The sequence below is a fragment of the Anomaloglossus baeobatrachus genome, chromosome 9, assembly GCF_048569485.1.
Source record: "Anomaloglossus baeobatrachus isolate aAnoBae1 chromosome 9, aAnoBae1.hap1, whole genome shotgun sequence".
Classification (NCBI taxonomy): domain Eukaryota; kingdom Metazoa; phylum Chordata; class Amphibia; order Anura; family Aromobatidae; genus Anomaloglossus; species Anomaloglossus baeobatrachus.
In genome coordinates, this window is record NC_134361.1 from 145,671,231 (window position 1) to 145,692,977 (window position 21,747).

At 44.9% G+C, this 21,747-nt stretch overlaps 1 protein-coding gene across 2 annotated transcripts in view; it reads left to right on the plus strand.

Moving 5' to 3' along the window:
* Window positions 1-21,747, plus strand: part of GDPD2 (glycerophosphodiester phosphodiesterase domain containing 2) — a 278,190-nt gene that overhangs the window by 148,056 nt on the left and 108,387 nt on the right. For both annotated transcript variants that reach the window (XM_075322762.1, XM_075322763.1), the window contains exons 5-6: window positions 7,437-7,496; window positions 8,031-8,129. In XM_075322762.1, the coding sequence (XP_075178877.1) occupies window positions 7,437-7,496; window positions 8,031-8,129 (159 nt within the window). The remainder of the gene's footprint in view (window positions 1-7,436; window positions 7,497-8,030; window positions 8,130-21,747) is intronic.

The following is a 21,747-nucleotide window of genomic DNA, read 5'->3' on the forward strand; positions in this document are numbered from 1 at the left end:
CGCCGGGGAGAGGAAGTAACAGAGCGCAGGTGTTATGTTTGTAGGCATCCCGGGCATTTGCAGGCCTCATGCCCAGCCAGGCCATGGAGGAATCATCCTCAAACCCCTACAGCACCTTCAGGTGGGAGCCGGCCTCCAAGTTCCCCTACCCCTTACCCAAGAGGACGCCTTGGATGGAGGGAGACCCAGCTCAGATGCTATCAATGTGGACAGCCAGGGCATCGGCAAGTCTCTTGCCCAGCTGTTCAAATGAGGACTGATCCTGCGCCCAATCGGATTGTTAATTATTTACAGCCCAGCGCCATGGAGGAAGATGTGGCACCGCTATGTGAGGACTGGCCTAGTGACTCAGCCCATGTTGCACCACCAGGAGTTTACGGGGTGCGACCTGCAGTTATGACGACTTCTGCTCATCGAGGTAAGCACTTGCAGGAGGTTGTGCTGGATGGACAGAGACTTGTTGGATTTTGTGACTCGGGTGCTTTCCTCACACTGGCTGATCCCCGAGTGGTTCGGCCTGAGGCAATCCATAGAGGACCTGGGATTGTCATTGAACTGGCTGGTGGACAATGGAGGACTATTCCCACAGCCACTGTGGATCTGAGCTTTGGTTTTGGGGTCAGGCGATGTGTGGTTGGGGTGATGGGTGGTCTGCCTGCAGCTGTTCTCCTGGGCAATGATGTGGGAGAGCTACGATGCCAATTCGTGGCTGCATGAAGCCACATGTAAGTAACGCTCTGCCTGTGTGTACTTAACCAGTGACCTATAGAGGTCCCTAGTACGTACACAAGTTGGGAGGGGGAGGGATTGTGAAGATGTAATTTACCCTCTCACTGTATATGCTGTACAGATTCCTATTTCAAGCTGGGTTCATTGTCTTATTTGAACTACTTCTGTGTACATTTCTATTGTTGTAGGTAATCACCCCCTAAAATGCAAGGTTATATCCTCTTGAGGCACTTCCATCCCTGGGAGTAGGGGGAGGTGGGCCTAGAGTCCAACTAGTGTAAACTCTGCTTACCTGGGAGATTCAGGCAGAGTGAGCTGAAACTTGAAGGGAGCAGGAGCTCCAGCCTGTGGGGCTGTGGACACGGACGGAGCTAGGCCTGTGTGGCGGCCCGTGGGATTGTGTGGAACTCTTTGGACTACTGTAAGGACGATTGCTTTGTAATCCGGTCCGAGGATTGTCGGGAAGGGCCCCCGAATCTGTTTTACGTGGACTTATCGTGTGCTGTTCTTGCATTCCTGTTAATAAACCTGTTGGATCGTCCCTCGGCCTCGTCCATCCTTTGCTCTGTTGTACACCCCCGTCACAATGAGGATTGCTACAAAACCTGGACTGGGAGGAGGGATCTGTCTCCCTGTTACCCTTTGTGCTATACTCCCAGTAATAGCTATAGCAAACTCAGAGGGTTTCCAGACACATTCTGGGGGACACATAGCGGTCTTCAAATATTACCCCTGTCACTGCCTCACTATATATATATATATATATATATATATATATATATATATATATATATATATATATATATATATATATATATATATATATATATATATATATATATATATATATATCTCTATACACACAGTACAGACCAAACGTTTGGACACACCTTCTCATTCAAAGAGTTTTCTTTATTTTCATGACTCGGAAAATTGTAGATTCACATTGCAGGCATCAAAACTATGAATTAACACATGTGGAATGAAAGGCATCAAAACTATGAATTAACATATGTGGAATGAAATGCTTAACAAAGTGTGAAACAACTGAAAATATGTCTTATATTCTAGGTTCTTCAAAGTAGCCACCTATTGCTTTGATTATTGCTTTGCACACTCTTGGCATTCTCCTGATGAGCTTCAAGAGGTAATCACCGGAAATGGTCTTCCAACAGTCTTAAAGGAGTTCCCAGAGATGCTTAGCACTTGTTGGCCCTTTTGCCTTCACTCTGCAGTCCAGCTCACCCCAATCCAGGCATGTAGAGTCCATCCGTTCACCTTTTCTGCGTCGCACAAAGACACGGTGGTTGGATCCAAAGATCTCAAATTTTGACTCATCAGCCCAAAGCACAGATTTCCACTGGTCTAATGTCTATTCCTTGTGCTCTTTAGCCCCAACAAGTCTCTTCTGCTTGTTGCCTGTCTTTAGCAGTGGTTTGATAGCAGCTATTTTACCATGAAGGCCTGCTGCACAAAGTTTCCTCTTAACAGTTGTTTTAGAGATGTGTTTGCTGCTAAAACTCTGTGTGGCATTGACCTGGTCTCTAATCTGAGCTGCTGTTAACCTGCGATTTTTGAGGCTGGTGACTCGGATAAACTTATCCTCCGCAGCAGAGGTGACTATTGGTCTTCCTTTCCTGGGTCGGTTCTAATGTGAGCCAGTTTCTTTGTAGAGTTTGATGGTTGTTGCCATTGCACTTGGGGACACTTTCAAAGTTTTCCCAATTTTTCAGACTGACTGACCTTCATTTCTTAAAGTAATGATGGCGACTCATTTTTCTTTACTTGGCTACTTTTTTCTTGCCATAATTCAAATTCTAACAGTCTATTCAGTAGGACTATGAGCTGTGTATCCACCAGACTTCTGCACAACACAACTGATGGTCCAAACCCCATTTATTAGGCACGAAATCCCACTTATTATACCTGACAGGGCACACCTGTGAAGTGAAAACCATTTCCGGTGACTACCTCTTGAAGCTCATCAAGAGAATGCCAAGAGTGTGCAAAGCAGTAATCAAAGCAAAAGGTAGCTACTTTGAAGAACCCAGAATATAAGACATATTTTCAGTTGTTTCACACTTTTTTGTTACGTATTTCATTCCACATGTATTGATTCATAGTTTTGATGCCTTCAATGTGAATCTACAGTTTTCAGAGTCATGAAAATAAAGAAAACTCTCTGAATGAGAAGGTGTGTCCAAACATTTGGTCTGTACTATATATATATATATATATATATATATATATATATATATATATATATATATATATATATATATATATATATATATATATATATATATATATATATATATATATATATATATATATATATATATAATATAAAAAAAAAATCTGTGCTGCAAGTGAATAAATTACTTCCTGAGTAGGAAACAAATATCTTTTTGCTTGAAGGGAAATCAAGTTTCCATCTGTTTTGCTTCCTGCATCTACTAGAAGCCTCTTTTCCAGTTTCTATATGTAAAGGCCCCAAATTTTGGGGCAGCAGAGTGACTGAGGTCATGTAGGGTTATTCCCCAGAGATTTGTACGATTTACTGTTATGTTGTACTTTATTTTGTAGCACCTTTTATGCATTATTAGGTTTTATGTGTATGCATCTTTTTCATTTTGATCGCTGCAAATCCTTATTATCCGTTTGATATTCCTCAAACATTTTGTACATGGTTATTCAATGAGGAGTGTATTAGTAAAGTTGTTTTCTGAGGTGATATGATTTCTGATATGATACCTAGCAGTCCATATTTCTTATGTATATAATAAACTTAAAATTGATTGCTCTTGATCCATAGAATGCTTAAAATATTTAGTAAACATGCTTTGCTTTTTCTCGAGGTTGGTCCTGTTTTTGGGGTGTGGTGGTGGATGCCTCTCTTTTGTCTCCTTTTTTTAAATGTGTATTATTATTATTATTATTATTATTATTATTATACCGCCATTTTTTCCATGGTGCTTTACATGTGAAAAGGGGTATACATAGAAGGGACAAGTACAATAATCATAAACAAAACAAGGCACAGACAGGTATAGGAGGAGAGAGGACCCTGCCCACGAGGGCTCACAGTCTACAATGGATGGGTGAGGATACAGTAGGTGAGGGTAGAGATGGTCATGCAGTGCTATAGTGGACTGCGTATTACGGCAGGTTGTAGGCTTGTCTGAAGAGGTGGGCCGTCGGGTTCCTTTTGAATCTTGTCAAGGTAGGCGAGAGTCTGATATGTTGTGGAAGAGCATTTCAGAGTATGGGAGAGGCAGGGGAGAAGTCTTGGATGCAGTGGTGGGAAGAGGAGATGAGAGGGGAGTAGAGAAGGTGATCTTGTCACGATCAATGGTAAGTACTGGGAGACTAGGTCACAGATGTAAGGAGGAGATAGGTTGTGGATGGCTTTGTATGTCATGGTTAGGGTTTTGAACTGGAGTCCTTGGGCAATGGGAAGTGTGATTATGGAATATGGGGGGTTGTGTATAATTTTGTGTAGTTTCGTATTCTAGGCGTGGTGCTCTGTCCATTCTGTGTACATTGTCCTGTTAAGTTAGGTTAATCATCGCCTGCCAGGCTTTTGTCCCTAAATCTGCTTACCTGGGAGATTATTCATTCTGTATGAGAACTTCAAGAGAGAAGCAGAAAGATTCATCCTCTGTGGGAGAAGCTGAGGCTCCCCAGAGAGACCTGGACATTTATTGCTTACTGGACTATATCTGTGTTTTTGGACTATTTTACCCTCTGTATGGTGGATTATTTTATGGACCGTCTGATTTTGCTTGGAATAAATATTCTTTGGATTGTTCAATCATCTCTCGCTCTGTTGATTGTGTGATATCTGAGAAGGACCCAGTGACAGGAAGCTAGTGAAGGGATTGGCAGAGAAGAGAGGTCGGGATGTAGCGGGGTGACATATGGATTAGTCGAGCAGCATAGTGTAAAATATATTGTAGGGGTGCAAGACTGTTAGAAGGCATGCCAGAGAGCAGGAGGTGGCAATAGTCCGGGCAGGAGATAATGACATGCACTAGGGTTTTTACAGCTTCTTGGGAAAGGAATGAATGAATCCGGGAAATATTTTTGAGTTGGAGTTGGCAGGACGTGAAGAGAGCTTGGATGTGTAGCTTGAAAGAGAGCGCAGAGTCTAGAGTTATTCCCAGGCAGCGAGCACGTTGGACTGGGGATAGAGAGCATTGACTTTATGGATACGTGAGGGGGGTTGAGTGAAGAGGAGGAAAGATAAATAATTCTGTTTTGTCCATGTTCAGTTTCAGAAATCGAGCAGAGAAAAAGGATGAAATATCAGACAGACATTGTGGAATTCTGGATAGTAAGGAAATGATGTCAGGTCCAGAGAGGTAAATCTGCGTATCATCAGCATAGAGGTGATACTGAAAGCCGTGGGACTCGTATGAGATGTCCCAGGCTGAAGGTGTAGATGGAGAACAGCAGTGGTCCTAGAACTGACCCTTGGGAGACACTGACACTTAAAGTGTAACTGTTGTCTTAGTTTTATTTAGTAAATTAATATTGTACATGAAAATAAGAAAGTTTGTAATATTTATCAAGTAAATCTAATTCTTTCTTCAAGAATTGATCAGCCATTATCAAAATTCTCAATTCTGAGGTAAAATCTGTATTCAGTGACGACTTTCCCATTACTGAGAGAAGATGGCTGTTACTGATGAGATTATACGTAGATAAAAGAGGGAGGAGGGGCGGAGCTTTGCCTCTAGCCCCTCCCTCTGTCTCTAGCTCCTTCCTCCTCCTGTTGTCATATAATGTCCTCAGTAACAGCTGCCATCTCATATCTCAGTAATGGGAAAGTCATCACTGAATACAGATTTTACCTCAGAAGTGAGAAGTTTGATAATGTCTGATCAATTCTGGAAGAAAGAAGTAGATTTGTCTGATAAGATATACTACAAAGTTGCTTATTTTCATGTGTACTATCGATTTATGAAATAAAAATTAAAATGATGGTTATGCTTTAAGAGCTTAAAATCCAAAAATTTGACTATTGCAGAAGTTACAACATTCTCCATGTTAGTACATTCTTTGGATCAAAAACTATTTCTGTATTTATAAAGTTACTCAAAAACTGATCTTTAGTCACATGCAGTTGTGAAAACATCTCCTACCATTACCTGTTTTTACTTAAAATAATAATGAGAAATAAATAATGAAAGTCTTGGCAAGTGTCAAAAAGAAGCCGTTTTAGCCAGCAACTAGCCCATTGTAGACTTTGGATTTCATCAGTAGCATTGGCCATTGTGAAATGTTGTGTGAATGTAACTCTATCCATTGGCATAAAATTAATGTCCAAATGATTCCATTGTTTCCAGTGAGTATTCTTCTTGTTCCAATAGTGACCCTAAAGGCCGCTTTACACGCAACGACATCGCTAACGAGATATTGCTGAGGTCACGGAAGTCGTAACGCACATCCGGCCTCATTAGCGATGTCATTGCGTGTGACACATACGAGCGACCGCTAACTATCCAAAATACTCACCACATCGTTGTTCGTTGACACGTCGTTCATTTTCAAAATGACGTTGATTTTCTGGGACACAGGTTGTTCATCGTTCCTGAGACGGCACACATCGCTACGTGTGACACCCCGGGAACGACGAACAACAGAATACCTGTGTCCTCCGGCAACAAGGTGGGAGTGACCTTCATGCGGCTGCTCTCCGCCCCTCCACTTCTATTGGTGGCCCGCTGTGTGACGTCGCACGAATCGCCCCCTTAGAAAAGAGGTTGTTCGCCGGCCACAGCGACGTCTCTAGGAAGGTAAGTATGTGTGACGCATACCTCTGATATTGTTCGCCATGGTCAGCGATGTCGCAGCGTGTAAAGCGGCTTTTAGATGCAGTCACAATAAATGCAAGTCACATATGCCCCCTCTTCTACCTGCTGAAAACTTTAATGAAAAAAAAAAAAAAAACAAAAACAATGATCACATATTATTATAGAATATATAACTTTGAGTTAACTTTTTATTTTACAGGTTTTTTTTACATAATTGTTTCCCTAATAAATATAAAACCACAGGAGAGTGCATGTCCATTGTGTAAAAGCAAAACAGATTAAACTTTCAGATTAAATGAGAAACAAAGCCTTGATAAAGAAGTGAAAAGTCTCCCTGTATAACGGGGACATTGTGACACAGACCCAGATCTTGGCTGCTACTACCGCAGTAGATCAGAGAGTAGAGTCCAATTTGTTGAAGACCTCGTAGACATCTCCAGCAACTGTTGTGCGCTGCCATCTGCTGGTCATACAGGAGATTACATGTTTGTAGTGATTACTTCATACTTTGTTTCACGGGGGAACACTATTCTCCTTATGGAGACTTTGCAAGCCAGTCTGGCTGCCAGTAAAGTACGGGGACTTATAGCTGCCATGTCCCCCGTGTTCCCCCGTGGTCCCCACAAAGCTTCTCATGAGCCAGATCAGGCACCCCATACTTTGCACTGACGAGGGGTAAGCACCCTGAAACACCGTGTCTGCAAATTGGGATTCTGATCTGGCATATATATCCTAAGTTATATGTAGAGGATTGTTAAAAAACCACATTTAACTTTTAGGATCGCTACTTCCAATAGGTAGCGCTGCGCTAGAGTTTGTCTCCTGTCCTGGAGAGACAATTTGAATACTTTGTTTCATTCACTTTTCCTTTGTGTTCTGTTCCTGCAGTTACTCGCCTTGTGCCTGGTCATCTGCGCTCAGCCTCTCAATCTTCACTGGCTACACAAGGTGAGGTTTTTCTCCACTTCTGCTCCTTAAGGCCCCTTTACACACTGAGACTTTCTAGCGATCCCACCAGCGATCCCAAACTGGCCGGGATCGCTATAAAGTGTCTGGTGAGTCGCTGGTAAGCAGTCAAACAGGCATACCTGCCAACGACGCAGCAGCGATACGGACCTGCAGAAGGACCTAGCTGGTCATTGGGGACGTGTCAAAGCAGCTATTTGAAAGGGAAGTGGCTAATGAAGTTGTTGTAACGGTGTCAAACACGCCGATACATGCAGCGCAGCGGGAAACAAAGGACCAAAAAATGGTCCTGAAAGTTTTGTAGCGATCAGCGACCTCACAGCAGGGGCCAGGTCGCTGATGCGTTTCACACACTACAATGTCGCTGGGGAGGTCACTATTACGTCACAAAACCGGTGACGTTACAGCAATGTCGTTAGCGATGTTGCAGTGTGTAATGGGGCCTTTACTTACATTGTGCAGCTATTGATCACTTTCCTAACAAGGAAATTTTGTTTTGTTCTCTATTTACATTAGATCTTGTTGTGTTTCTGTGCTTTTCTGGTTTCCCTTGGGATTATTGGCCTTGATTTGAGGTGGAAAATAGAGTGGAAAGCGGTTGCCATCTCTTTGCAGGTAAGTTTACTGCCTGGAAAGCCCACTTTACTTTCTAGACTTTAGGAATAAGAAACTGCAGTAACTTGAGTCTGGCTCTGGCTAAAAAATACCACTTTGCAGAACAAATTGCATTTTTCATTGTAACCACTATATTGTTGTTGTTCCCATTACATTAACTTCTGGTAAATTCGCCAATTATTTTATGGTTACACTTCTGCAACATTTTTTATGCTTTTTTTTTTTTTGTACACCATTTTTTGAAAGTTCTAACGTTTTTACTGATGAGGCACTATGACGGCTTATATTTTTGGAACAATACACAATTTTTATTCTTTGTTGTGTTTTTTAACACGATTTTCCTTTGCAAGTTATAAATTGTTATAGTTGTACAGCTCGGGTTGTTATGGAGGTGGTGTTACCATTTATGTTTTGTTTTTATAATAAAGTATGTTTTGATGTAAAAATATAGGTGATTTTTATGTTTTTTCTTATGCTTTTATTTTGTATACTTTTAAACTCTATTCTACTTGAACATACTTTGTTTTGATCACTTATACAATGCCCTACATTACAAGTGTAGTGTAGTGTATTATACCCATTATACCTACTTGACAGAATTCTACTGATATAGAAAGACAATCATACCATATGAATCTCTGCGGGGGCAGAAAGAGGAAGATCCTGCTGTCGAGCTCCTCATCATCTGCAGTCTCTATTGATTTCATCATGTAAGGTGTTAGCGGAGTCGTCCCCCCCGCCACTGCACTCACAACCACAGCCCTGTTGGATTAGGGGAGTGAGCTCTGAGGGAGCAAAAGCCCCAGAATCACAATCACAGGGGCAACTGAAGATGACATGGAAAGTTGCATGTGAAAACTCATTGCAGTGATGGAAGGCTATTTATATAGTAGTAGAGTTATTAGCTATATGTCATTGATAATTAATACTTTAACTCCACTAGTATACAGTGATTTTGGTGCCAACTATGTCTGAACAGCTTTATATTAAGTTTATGACTGATTAAGAATATGGCTTCAGTTTATGCCAGATTGACTCTAGTTTGAGATATTTAATAGTTAATTAACACAACATGATTGAAAAGCAGTCAGAATTGCAAGAATTTTATTATTTTTGTTATAACTAGTAAGTAAACAGTCTAAAATCATACAAAAAAGAAATTAAAAATATCAAACCTTGACAGGAAAAGGTATGTATGATTTGATTAATACCATATCAATTACCATATTTTCCGCATTGTATGACACCCTTTTTTTCCCTTTAAAGCGGAGGGTAAAATAGGAGTGTGTCTTACAAAACGGATATGGCTTACCAGGGCGGCGGTGATGGAGCAGGGGTCATAGGAGGTAGGGTTGGCGATACTGAGGACTCAGAGGAGTGGCTCAGGAGAGTCATAGGACGGGCTAGGTTGTGTTGCAGCGGCGGGTGCCATTTATCTGCCAACGGGCTTCGGGGGTGTCCCTGCAGTGTATTTACTTAGGAGGGTCACAGGACGGGATGTCTCGGCGGCGGGTGCATTAAGCTGCCTGCAGGCTCCACTGAATCCCTGCGGTTAACACGATGGACTTCAAAAAAAATGGGCGTGGAGTCCTATCTGTGCATACGTCACCTCCGCAGCCATTTTCTTGAAGTCCATCTCATCAAAAGGGGGTGATTCAACAGAGCCCGCAGTTAGATCAATGGCACCCGCCACCGTGACACCCCGTTCTGTGACCCTCCACTGCTTGACACCGCTGCCAGATCAGTGGCTCCCGCCGCTGCAACACCCTCGCAGATCACCAGCAGATCAATGGCGCCAATCGTCAAAACGCCACTGAGCCTGCATTATCGTCGACCCTCCTGAGCCGCAACACCCCCTCCTCTAAGCCTGCAGCATCGCTCTGTCGCCTGTGACCTTCCTGAGCTGCTCCACCACTGCCGCTCCCCTCTGGGGAGCATTAGGATTAATACACATTAGAATTATAAGATGGAATCTCATTTTATCATTAAAAATTATTTTTTCCTATTTTCCTCCTCTAAATTTTAGGTGCATCTTATAATCCAGTGCGTCTTATAAAACAAAAAATACGGTAGTAATTGTTATTAATGTCAGTGCTTCAAAAAACGCTGTTTACGCAATTTCCTTTTTTGTGTGTCATTAAGACAATCACTTTGGAGATGCCAAACGTAGTCTGTCATCATGTATATGTCCATCTACCATCATGTGTGCGTCCGTCTGCCGTCATGCGTGTGTCCCGTCTGCCGTCATGCGTGTGTCCCGTCTGCCGTCATGCGTGTGTCCCGTCTGCCGGCATGCGTGTGTCCCGTCTGCCGGCATGCGTGTGTCCCGTCTGCCGTCATGCGTGTGTCCCGTCTGCCGTCATGCGTGTGTCCCGTCTGCCGTCATGCGTGTGTCCCGTCTGCCGTCATGTGTATGTCCTGTCTGCCTTGATATCTCTCCTCCATCACCTTCATATCCTAGTGAAACCTCTCCCTTTCTTTCACTTTGAAGTTTCCAAGATTATCTGGAAATCTGTTTAAATGGCTACGGAGACAGTGCATCTTTATATTCATATTAACTCCCAAATTTCTGAATTTAGTGAGCATATCTTGTACCAATTCTTCATAGTTGTCTACTCTGTGATTACCCAAATAGTTCTTCAGAACAGAGAGAAAACTCTTCCAAGCCGAAGCCTCAGTGTCATTCATGCATGTGGTAATTGGAATCGTTGATGAGTTTATGAATATGGAGACCATCAAAGATTCCAGCTTTTAGTTTTTCCATGCTCCGTCCAGGGAATAATCTACAAATCTACTTGAAGCAATTCCCCGATTTATCCAAAGCCCTAACAGATTGCTTCATTAATCCTAGCTTAATATGAAGCGGTGGGAGAATTGTTCTTGCCCACCAGCGGCTTGTTAATATTCGCGGCGCCAACAAGCATTTCTTCCCTTGTAGGCCATGACACTTTTGTAGAGTGACCTTGTTCTGCCCTGCTATCCCAGAGGCACATGAAGCGTGGATATTTGTGTATCCCGATTGCTGCCTAAACAAGAAGTTCAGCATCTTCAGATCAACACAAATCGACCACTGATGTTCATGATAATGGATTTTCTGTAATACGATTTTTACATTTTCATATTCTGCTTTCAGTTTTGTTGAGTGAGCAATGGGTAGAGACATATATAACGGTTACCATTGTGCAAGAGAACACATTTTACGCTTCTAATGGAGCTGTCTATAAAAAGCCACCAGTCTTCTGATCGATATTCTATTAGTCCCATTTGAAGTACAATTCCTGAGATATCATTGCAGTATACAAGTTCTTCCTCTTGGTTAAATATGGGATAAGCCTCTCTTCTCTTGTCCGATTTTAACTTGTGCCTTTATAAGATTTTGTTCATTAAGTTTGGACGCTAAGGCTATGTGCGCACTTAGCGTTTTTACCTGCGTTTCCGCATTGTTTTGTACTGCAGCGTTTTAATGCCAAAAGGCATGCATTTTGATTTTCAAGCAAAGTCTTTGGGAAATAGGGATTTCTTGTGCACACAATGCTGTTAAAAATGCAGCGTTTTAGTTGCAGAAATTTTGGCAAAAGCTTAGCATTTAAAGATGCAGCATGTCAAATGTTTTTGCCATTTGGGCAGCGTTTTGCTAACATTGCGTTTTGCAACTTGTCATTGACTCCAATCTACTTCAAAATTCTAGCGTTTAACATGCTTTTTTGATGCAGAAAACATGCTTTTTGGACCAATTGAATGCATGCGTTTTTGACAAAATATTAATGGCATGATATGTCCCTTTACACATACACATAGGGCCGTATTTGCAATTAGGCACTTGAGGGCACGTGCCTGGGGCGGCGCCTTCCAGGGGTCGGCGCCCAGACCAAAACTTAAAAAAAAAAAAAAGTTTTTAAATCTTCCTCCCTCCTCCAGACTCTTTATTAAATCTGGCGCCTTTTTGGAGGAGGGAGGTGGCGCCGCAGTCATTTATGGTCGCGTCTATAACACGCGAATATAAATGAAACTGTGAGCGCGCCGGCTCTTCCGGGGTCAAAGGAGCTGCAATCGGCTCCCCACCCTGACGTGCTGCCGTGCGCTCACTGTGCAGAGGAGGACGGGAGATAAAGCCGCCGCCGAGGAAGATGTGAGATCCCGCCGCAACCGCCACCGCGGAGAACGGGAGATGGAGCTGCCGGAGAGGACCGGAGATGCAGCCTGGAGCAGGTAAGTGCTTTACAGCCGAAGACAGCGCCGAACAAGCAACCCGGGGGGGGGGGGGAGGCGCGCGCGCACAACATGGAGGATGGGGGGGATGGATCACGATGTGGGGGCGCAACATGGAGGATGGGGGGGAATGAAGCATGATGTGGGGGCGCAACATGGAGGATGGGGGGGATGAATCATGATGTGGGGGTGCAACATGGAGGATGGGGGGATGAATCATGATGTGGGGGTGCAACATGGAGGATGGGGGGATGAAGCATGATGTGGGGGTGCAACATGGAGGATGGGGGGATGAAGCATGATGTGGGGGTGCAACATGGAGGATGGGGGGGATGAAGCATGATGTGGGGGCGCAACATGGAGGATGGGGGGGATGAAGCATGATGTGGGGGCGCAACATGGAGGATGGGGGGGATGAAGCATGATGTGGGGGCGCAACATGGAGGATGGGGGGGATGAATCATGATGTGGGGGTGCAACATGGAGGATGGGGGGGATGAAGCATGATGTGGGGGCGCAACATGGAGGATGGAGCATGATGGGGGTGCACAGCATGGGGGATGGGGGGATCAAGCATGATGTGGGGGCGCAACATGGAGGATGGAGCATGATGGGGGTGCGCAGCATGGGGGATGGAGCAGGATGAGAAAATGGGGGGGAGGGAAAATGAGGGTGGTGGAAAGTATAGCGAATGGGAGTTGCAGTATTGAGAATGGGAAGCATGGGTGGTGCTTGGTATGGAAGGGGAACCATAGGGGGGCTTGGTATGGAGGGGGCTTGATATGGAGAAGGGGCAGCATGGGGAGCACTCAGTTAGGAGCCTGGGAGGGCCCGGTATACAGAATGCAAAGCAGAAGGTTCATTATAGAGTGGGGACAACATGAGGGGGACAGTGAAGTGGGGGCTGCATGGAGAGGTGGGGACAGTGGAGGTCATAGTTCATAAATGAGGAAGGTCTGGAGGGTATAATTCAGTGGTGAGGACAGTGGGGGTTTTTATTTGAGGGGGCAGTGTAGTGGAAATGTTATAGGAGAGAATGTAGAGGCTGTATACTATAAGTAAGTGAGACGGTGTGAGGTCATTTTTTGTGAAGTGAGCTCAGTGATGGGCAAATTATTTATTCTTGGGCACAGCCTTGGGCTTTCTTAGGGTGGTTACTCTTTAGTGTGCAGAATTATGAGTCTGTCACCAGGTTTTTGCCACCTAATTTGAGAGCAGCATAATGTAGGGGCAGAGATCCTGATTCCAGTGTTGTCACTTACTGGGCTGCTTAGTGTTGTTTTGATAAAATCACTATTAATCAGCAGTAGTTATCATTACAGGACTACTTGGTGTGCTGCAGGTAGTCCAGCATATTCATGAGCTCTGTATAACTGCGAGATCTGCAGCAGAGAAAATACAGCAAACAGCTCAGTAAGTGACACATTGCTGGAATCAGGGGCTCTGTCTCTACATTATGCTGCTCTCAGATAAGGGAGCATAAACCTGGTGACACATTCCCTATACAGGCACCATTGCAGTATGTGCAGCAGCAAACCAAACAAGAGGGAAGTCTTGGGAGACACAGGACAATGTGTTGCGAAGAACGATGACATTTTACTTTTACTCCCAAAATGGCAATTAATCTGCAGACACATTTATTTAGAGGACGTCACTCTGGCATGTACAGTTTTAACTTAATATTTTATTATATATATGCAGACTGTTCTGTACACCCTGTTGCGGCTGGTGTCTTGGTGCAGATGTGCACTGTCCTATTTGCATATTAAAGACAGTCCCTCGTCCTTAGGTGAGAGTCAGTGCTGTCTAAAATCACTTAGCATTTCTCCACGTGTCCTGGCACTGGAGGAGCAGATTAGAACTCCAAGTGTCAATGTGGGTGCGTGCACAATGTGACTGCAGTGTCAGTGTGTGTGCGCATGCAATGTGACTGCAGTGTTCGTGTGGGTGCGCATGCAATGTGACTGCAGTGTCCGTGTGGGTGCGCATGCAATGTGACTGCAGTGTCCGTGTGGGTGCGCATGCAATGTGACTGCGGTGTCCGCGTGGGTGCGCATGTAATGTGACTGCAGTGTCCGCGTGGGTGCGCATGCAATGTCACTGCAGGTACGTTCTGACGCCTGGTTGCTGCCTGTATTTGACTGCAGATTCAATGAGGAGGAAGGTTGTTGAAGTGAGCAGACAGCACATCACAGCGCCGTGTCCCCCTTCTCACTGTGCTCCTCCTGTGTTGTGTGCACACCCGCACTGATGCTTGGAGTGTGCCGCTGTGCTCCTCCTGTGTTGTGTGCACACTCGCACTGACGCTTGGAGTGTACCGCAGTGTTGGGTGCGGTGCAGTCAGGAGATCTGGTATTATGGTGCTCACTCTCACCAATGGATCACTATTAATCAAGACAAAGGCCTGGCTAGTATTTTCCTATATTAGGTGGTAATGGTGCACCCAGGCTTAGGCCGCTCAGAAATGTCCTAATTTTCATGTGGCTTTTTCAGTGAATATGAAAGGGAACCTGTTACACCCTTTTTCAATTTTAAACTGCCCCCAATGTCTTGTTAGTGACGCAATGTAAGTGATGCACATTTTCTGACTAACAAGACAATGAAGCAGTTTAATTTTAAAGCTCGTGACCAGTTCCTTTTAAGCTGAACTATATGAGTGGGATTATTTCTCCACAGATCATGTTCCCCATATAAATATTTCTGCAGTCTAGGTGTCATTTTGGGGTAAAAAAGAGAGGGATGTCCAGCTCTTCAGGCAGAGAAACCAAGGTCTTTAATTCATCATGCAGATACAACGAGTAACATGACCAGCACTACGCGTTTCAGGTGAAACACTCACCCTTAATCATGAGTGCCGTGGTTTGCTGCGGTTTTACCGCGGTATTGTTCGCGGTATTGCCGCGGTTTTGCTGCGTGCGGTTTGGTACATGTGTTTTATTACATTGAATGCCATAAAGCACATTGAAAAAAAAAACAAAAAACATTTCCTTCTGAGATAGATAGTAGATAAATAAATAGAAGGATAGAAGGATAGATAGAGGGATAGATAGATAGAAGACAGATCGCTGCATTTCTCACGGTTGGTAGTGAGTTCACATTACCGGCCGTGGGAAATGCCCTGTGGTTACCTCTGCTGTCTACGGGTTGATCATGTCAGCTGTCTCATAGACGCTGCCATGATGAAGCCTGGACTTAGTGGCGGCGATCTGCCGCCATTAACTCCTTATTACCTGGATCGCCACTGCATCACGGCATCTAGAAATGCTGGGGACACTCCGGTACTGCCGCATAATGCATGCGACAGTCCCGGGGCAGCTGCGGCTGATATTCTCGGCTGCGGGAGGTGGGAGGGAGGCGGGGGACAATAACCCTGCCCCTCGCCCTCCCCAGCCTGAGAATACCGGCCGCCGCTGTGTGTTTACCTCGGCTGGACGGTAAATATACAGCGGAGCCCACGTGTTTTTTTTTCTATATTTCCGTTTGCTTTCTATGTGTATTCTATATGTCTGTGTCTGTGTTCTATGTCTGTGATGTGTGTTTACTCTCTCTGGTCCGCTTCCTTTTCCTGTCATAATGACATCACTTCCCTGCAAGCCACAGGGCAGCGATGTACATTACCGCAGGTAAACCGCGAAATACCGCAGGGAATAACGCAGGAAAACGCAATGAACCGCACAGAATTTGCTGCCTGCGTTATTCCCTGCGAGATTTCACGATTACATTGCAGTCAATGGAGTGAAATCCCGCAGCGACGTGCGGAAAAGAATTGACATGCAATTGTTTTTGCTGCGGGAATCCCGCAGGAAAACATGCAGCTGTCAAAATCTGTCTAGTGCGCAAACCTTTTTTGTTTTCCCATAGGTTTTGCTGGTGATTCACTGCAGAGATGTTATGAACATTTTCTGCAGCGAAACATGCAGCAAAACCGCAGGAAATCCGCGGAAAAAACCGGCAAGTGCGCACAAGGCCTTTAAAGGGGTTTTCTCACATTGGAAACTTACCTCCTATCCTTGGGATGGGGGAATAACTTTCCAATCGCTGGGGGTCCGACTACCGTGGCCCCAAGTGTTTCCGAGAACCAGAACATGCAGGCAGAATGGATTCCGGGAGTAAAATTTCATAGTCCTGTCTCCTGAGCTGTGCACTTAAGAGGTCTTTTGAGCAATTGGTGGGGGTCTCAAGTCCCACCCCATGATGCCCCTTCTCCCTACTGAGCCCACCTCTGCCCTACTAATCTCCTCAGAATTAATGGACCTAAACATAAGATCTCCTCCAAAAGTTAAGGCTACTGCCTGGGACTAATCAGTATTGTGGTTCTTATATTATCCACAGTCTAATGATGGCTGGTAACAACTACCAGCATCTCCTTACCATTGTTAAGGACATACTGGGAGTTGTACGTTAATGCAATACAGATATGTATATGGGTCTAACCTGACACTGCACTTGATTGCTGTATGAAGTTGGCAATGTATTCATGTACTGATGGTGGTTTTGATGATGTATTATTGTCTTTAGGGTGGGTTTGGTGATGTATTACTGTATTGACAGTAGTTCTGGTGATGTATTACTGTAGTAACTGTGGTTTTGGTTATGTATTCTTGTATTTAGTGTGGTTTTAGTTATGTATTACTGTACTGATGGTGGGTCTGGTGATATTCATGTGGCTGTTGTAATCTTTACCTCATCAGTCTTGATCCTAAAACATAGCGTCAGTGTGCTGGACTAAAAATACAGCTATGTGCATGTCTGTCAGACGAATAAGTAATAAACTAAGGCTATGTGCGCACACTGCGTCTTTTTGACGCTGCGTTTTTGTGCGTTTTTGGCCGCTAAAAATGCACAAAAACGCACCTGCGTCGAAAAAACGCAGCAAAAAACGCACGCGTTTTGCCGCGATTTGGTGCGTTTTTTGTTGCGTTTTGCTGCGTTTTTGCTCGCTGCGTCTTTATGCGTTTTTTATCAGTGAACAAAAAAAAAAGGTCTGATGTCATTTCCTTCTTCAATGTGTTCTTCATTCTCCACTAGTGTATGCAGAAGAGCAGACAGCTGCAGAACTACAAGGCTCAGCATACTCCATCCAATAGTGTATGCAGGAGAGCAGACAGCAGCTGCAGAACTACAAGGCTCAGCATGCTCCATCCAGGACTATATGTTTGAGGGAGAGTCAGGGGGAGCAGACCTACAAGGCTCAGCATCCTCCTTCCAGGACTGTATGCAGGATTTCTTTGCCCCCCCCCAAACAAAAAAATGACGTGGGCTTCGCCATATTTTTGTATGCTAGCCAGGTACAGCAGGCAGGTACGGGCTGCCCCCAACCCCCAGCTGCCTATTTGTACCCGGCTGGGAACCAAAAATATAGGGAAGCCCTTTTTTTTTAAATTATTTCATGAATTTCATGAAATAATTTAAAAAAAAAAATGACGTGAGCTTCGCCCAATTTTTGAGTCCAGCCGGGTACAACTAGGCAGCTGGGGATTGGAATCCACAGTGCAGGGTGCCCATGCTTTCTGGGCACCCCCGCTGTGAATTGCAGTCCCGCAGCCACCCCAGAAAATGGCGCTTTCATAGAAGCGCCATCTTCTGGGGCTGTATCCAACTCTTCCAGCTGCCCTGAAGCCGGGTGGCTAGCTAGGTAATAATGGAGTTAGGGCTAGCTGTATATTATCAGCTAGCCCTAAGCCCGAAATTCATGGTGTCACGCCAATATTAGACATGGCCACCATGAATTTCTAGTAAAGATAAAAATATTTTTCTGTGTGTTGTGTTTTTTTTTATTAGAAATAAAACACAACACAATTAGTGACTCCATCTTTATTGAAATAAACCCCCCCTCCGCAGTAATCCTGGGTCAGGGTCCCGCGCCGTCCAATCCGGATCCAATATCATCTGATCGGTTTGCTGGAAGGCAAAGTGATCAGATTATGTGTCAGGATCAAGTGCCTGAATCCCATCACACATCAGCTGATTGTATAAAAGCCGATTATACAATCAGCAGATGCATTGGTGCAAAAAAAAAAAATACTCACTCATGTGCTGATTACCGGCAGCTCCTGGAGCGATGGGGCGGGAGTCTGATCCCGTCCGATCGCTGCAGCAGCTGCCGGTAATCAGGGATGAAGTCTCCTGACGCATCCGCTGATACCGGCCGGGCGCCCGCATCACTTACGATCACCTGATGCGTCAGGTGACTGCATCAGGTGATCCATCGCCAGGTCCTGCATCCATCGGAGGCTTCCCGGCCGTCTGCACACAGCCGGAGCGGGGGTGGCGATACCGTGAGAGGAGATGGGAGCGGGCATAGCACCGGGAGGCTGCACACAGGTGAGTATAACTTTTTTTTTTTTTTCTACTGTTAACTTTTGTTTTCGCAGCCGCTTCCACCTCCCGCCCGTACATGGCGCCGCACGGCAGCATACATGCACAGGACTGGAGGTGGACGCAGCGGTGACGGTACCGGGAGGATTCACGCTTCTGTATATACTGACAGAAGGAATCCTCTTCCTGTACACGTCACTTTGCTACCCACCTCCTGCGTTTATAGCTGCGTTTTTGGTCTTAGAAACGCACCAAAACGCAGCTATTTGCGTTTCTCATTGCGTCTTTCAACATCCCATTGAACTCAATGGATGAAAAGCGCAGTGAAAAACGCGGGAATAATTGACATGCTGCGTTTTTGTGGCACCACAAAAACGCAGCTGAAAAAAAACAGATGTGTGGGGACAGCAAAAATTAAAACTCATAGACTTTGCTGGGGAAGCAAAGTCCTGCAGTTTTGAGGCCAAAAACGCACCCGAAAAACGCGCAAAAACCGCACTGTGTGCACATAGCCTAAAGCCCCCATACAGTGTAATCTGATCTTTCAGCCGACAGCTATCTTGCTCAGCTCTCCCATATACAGGAGCACTCATTCTGCCAAGTGTTTATGTTCTCTATTAGAGCCGCTGCTGGACATCTCCGGCAGCAGCTTATCATTTAGAGGATAATAGGATCTACACTCCGTAATCGGATATGCTGGATCCTTATTCCCCCGACAATCAGAATTGAGAGCCCCCATTCACATTAGACTGTCAGCAGAACCTGTCGATATTGGCGGGTTTAGACCACTTTAGGTTAATGTGTATGCAGGTCTTAACTACTATCTGAAGGCTCTGGGCTCTATCAGGGAATGTGCACACCTCTTGTAGTTGTCTGTGAACCCCCAGAATTATTCAGACAGAAAACACTTCAGGACAGTCATCATTTTATCCTGTAGCAAATATTTTTATTTTTTTTTTGCTGTTGCTTCTTGGTTGTTTTTTCCAACATCTTTTAGCTACTGGATTTTACTTATTTTTTAAGTGAACTAGTAAGCAGCATCCAAGCAGCAGGCACCATATAATGGACCGGTCACTGTCAGCCGCTTCATGTCTGAGAATACCTGACGCACTTAAAAAAACTCCAAAGACTGAACATATGGACAGCAAGTCTTTTTTACACTGCAGTGTATGAGTTAATTTCTTTAATATTTAGAGTTTGGGGTTTTTGGGCGGGTTACAGGGCGGATCTGTCTGAAAACAAAATGCCGTGTGCACATACCCTTAATCTGACTGATCAGAAGGGGGCGCCACCTCTGACAGTGCCTAGGGCAGCATGAACTCCAAATATGGCCCTACACACACACACACACACACACACACACACACACATACACATACACATACACATACACACACACACACACACACACAGTCTAACAATTAAATCTATGAAAATCAATAAATGTAATTTTTTGCATAAATATTACCACAGTTATCATTTTAATAAAATAAGCCATTTTTTATGATTATATTGATATTTATCATTTTTTTTCCATTTTTCTATAGTTTGTATGCTAAAAGTTTACTTAGCATTGTCTTTGTAGTCAAAATGCATCTGATTTTAAGCAGTCAAAAAGCATGTAAAACGCAGGCGTATTTATAGCGTTTTTGTGGTCAAAACTAAATTTGACAAAAATAATTTCTGCCAGAGGATGTGTTTAGAACTGCAACTACCTTGACGCAAAGTGTGCACATAGTCTAACAGTTCAGATGTTTACTTGGAAAGATTTAAGTCTCTAATCAGGTCATTGAGTTCTTTTTGGCTTAATAGTGGAAGCCTGAAGAGCTTCCCTCAAATTCACTTCCACTGCTACTGTGGTGCCGCTGACCTGGTCAGGCATCACAGAGTACTGCACCCATGCTGGGGCAGTGCTTTCAGGTAATTCCAAAAGGCTAGAATGAGGTGTGTACACACAAACACATAGCAACCAGGTCTCCCACACCTTGAGAGGGGACCCTTTGGTAGCCCTGAAGAGGTTAGCTTTCAATTCTCAGCCAGGGGTGCAGTGGAGAGGCTGGAAGCTAGATGCAGTGGCAGACAGGAAAAGGAGGAGGAGCAAGCCAGTCTGGAGCAGTGTACAGAAGTTGCTGCAGGAGGCAGATGTACAGCCACGCTAGCCAGACCCTGCAGGTGTGGTAGCTGTTAGTGGGGGAGTACAGTGACCAGAAAGTCAGCCTGAAAGACACCTGAAGGGAGGCAGTTGAGTACGGGGATTGCTGGTAACTACGCAAGCACAGGGAACAGGTCCCTAGAGCCAGATATCGATCTACTGATCTGCTAAACCTGCCGGTGAGGGGACTAGAGGTTCCTCACCAAAGATACAGAGCTTGAGCCTTAGCTGCAACAGGGGGACCCATAAGGAGATAGGGCCAGAAGCCATCTCACCAGGTCCATGCTGCCGGCAAAAGGGCCAGAAAGGAAAGGAGAGGCAGTAGCAACTTTCCGTGGATGAATCCCACGATACTGCAAGTCAGGGGTTATCCGAAACAAAAGAAGTGCAAGGAAGGTGAGTTAATAGCTGCCCTCAGAACGGCCTGCAGGAATTCCTGGTTCCACCTGGTATAATCTCAGCATCGCCCGGGTATCTCACCAACCAACTAAAAGTGAGTAAACAAGTTAAAAGACTTTCTAGGCTGCGACTGAGTCATTCTGCGACCTGTGGTTCCACACACATACACCCGAGCCCTTGGGGCCAGCCTCACTCTCGGGAGGCCATACCACCAGACTGCAGACACCATCAGCCCCAGACGCTCGTTAAACTGCAGTGCCGGTCCCCCATCACCCTGACCGCAAAACCAAGAGTGGCGTCACGACTCCTATGAAAGTGAACCTGACATACCTGTTGCCAGAAGAGTCCCTACAGAGAAGTCCCCGCAGGCGACCACTGCAGCGCTGTGGTGGGCGACTCACTACTACCTGCCATACACTCCAATCCTGGCTTCTCTTCAGAGTGTAACAGTGGATGGTCTGGTAAACACTGTTAGGGGAACATCATTGCCATGTGGAATAGGTCGTCTTGCTGATTCCAAATCAAGATAATCCCACTGAG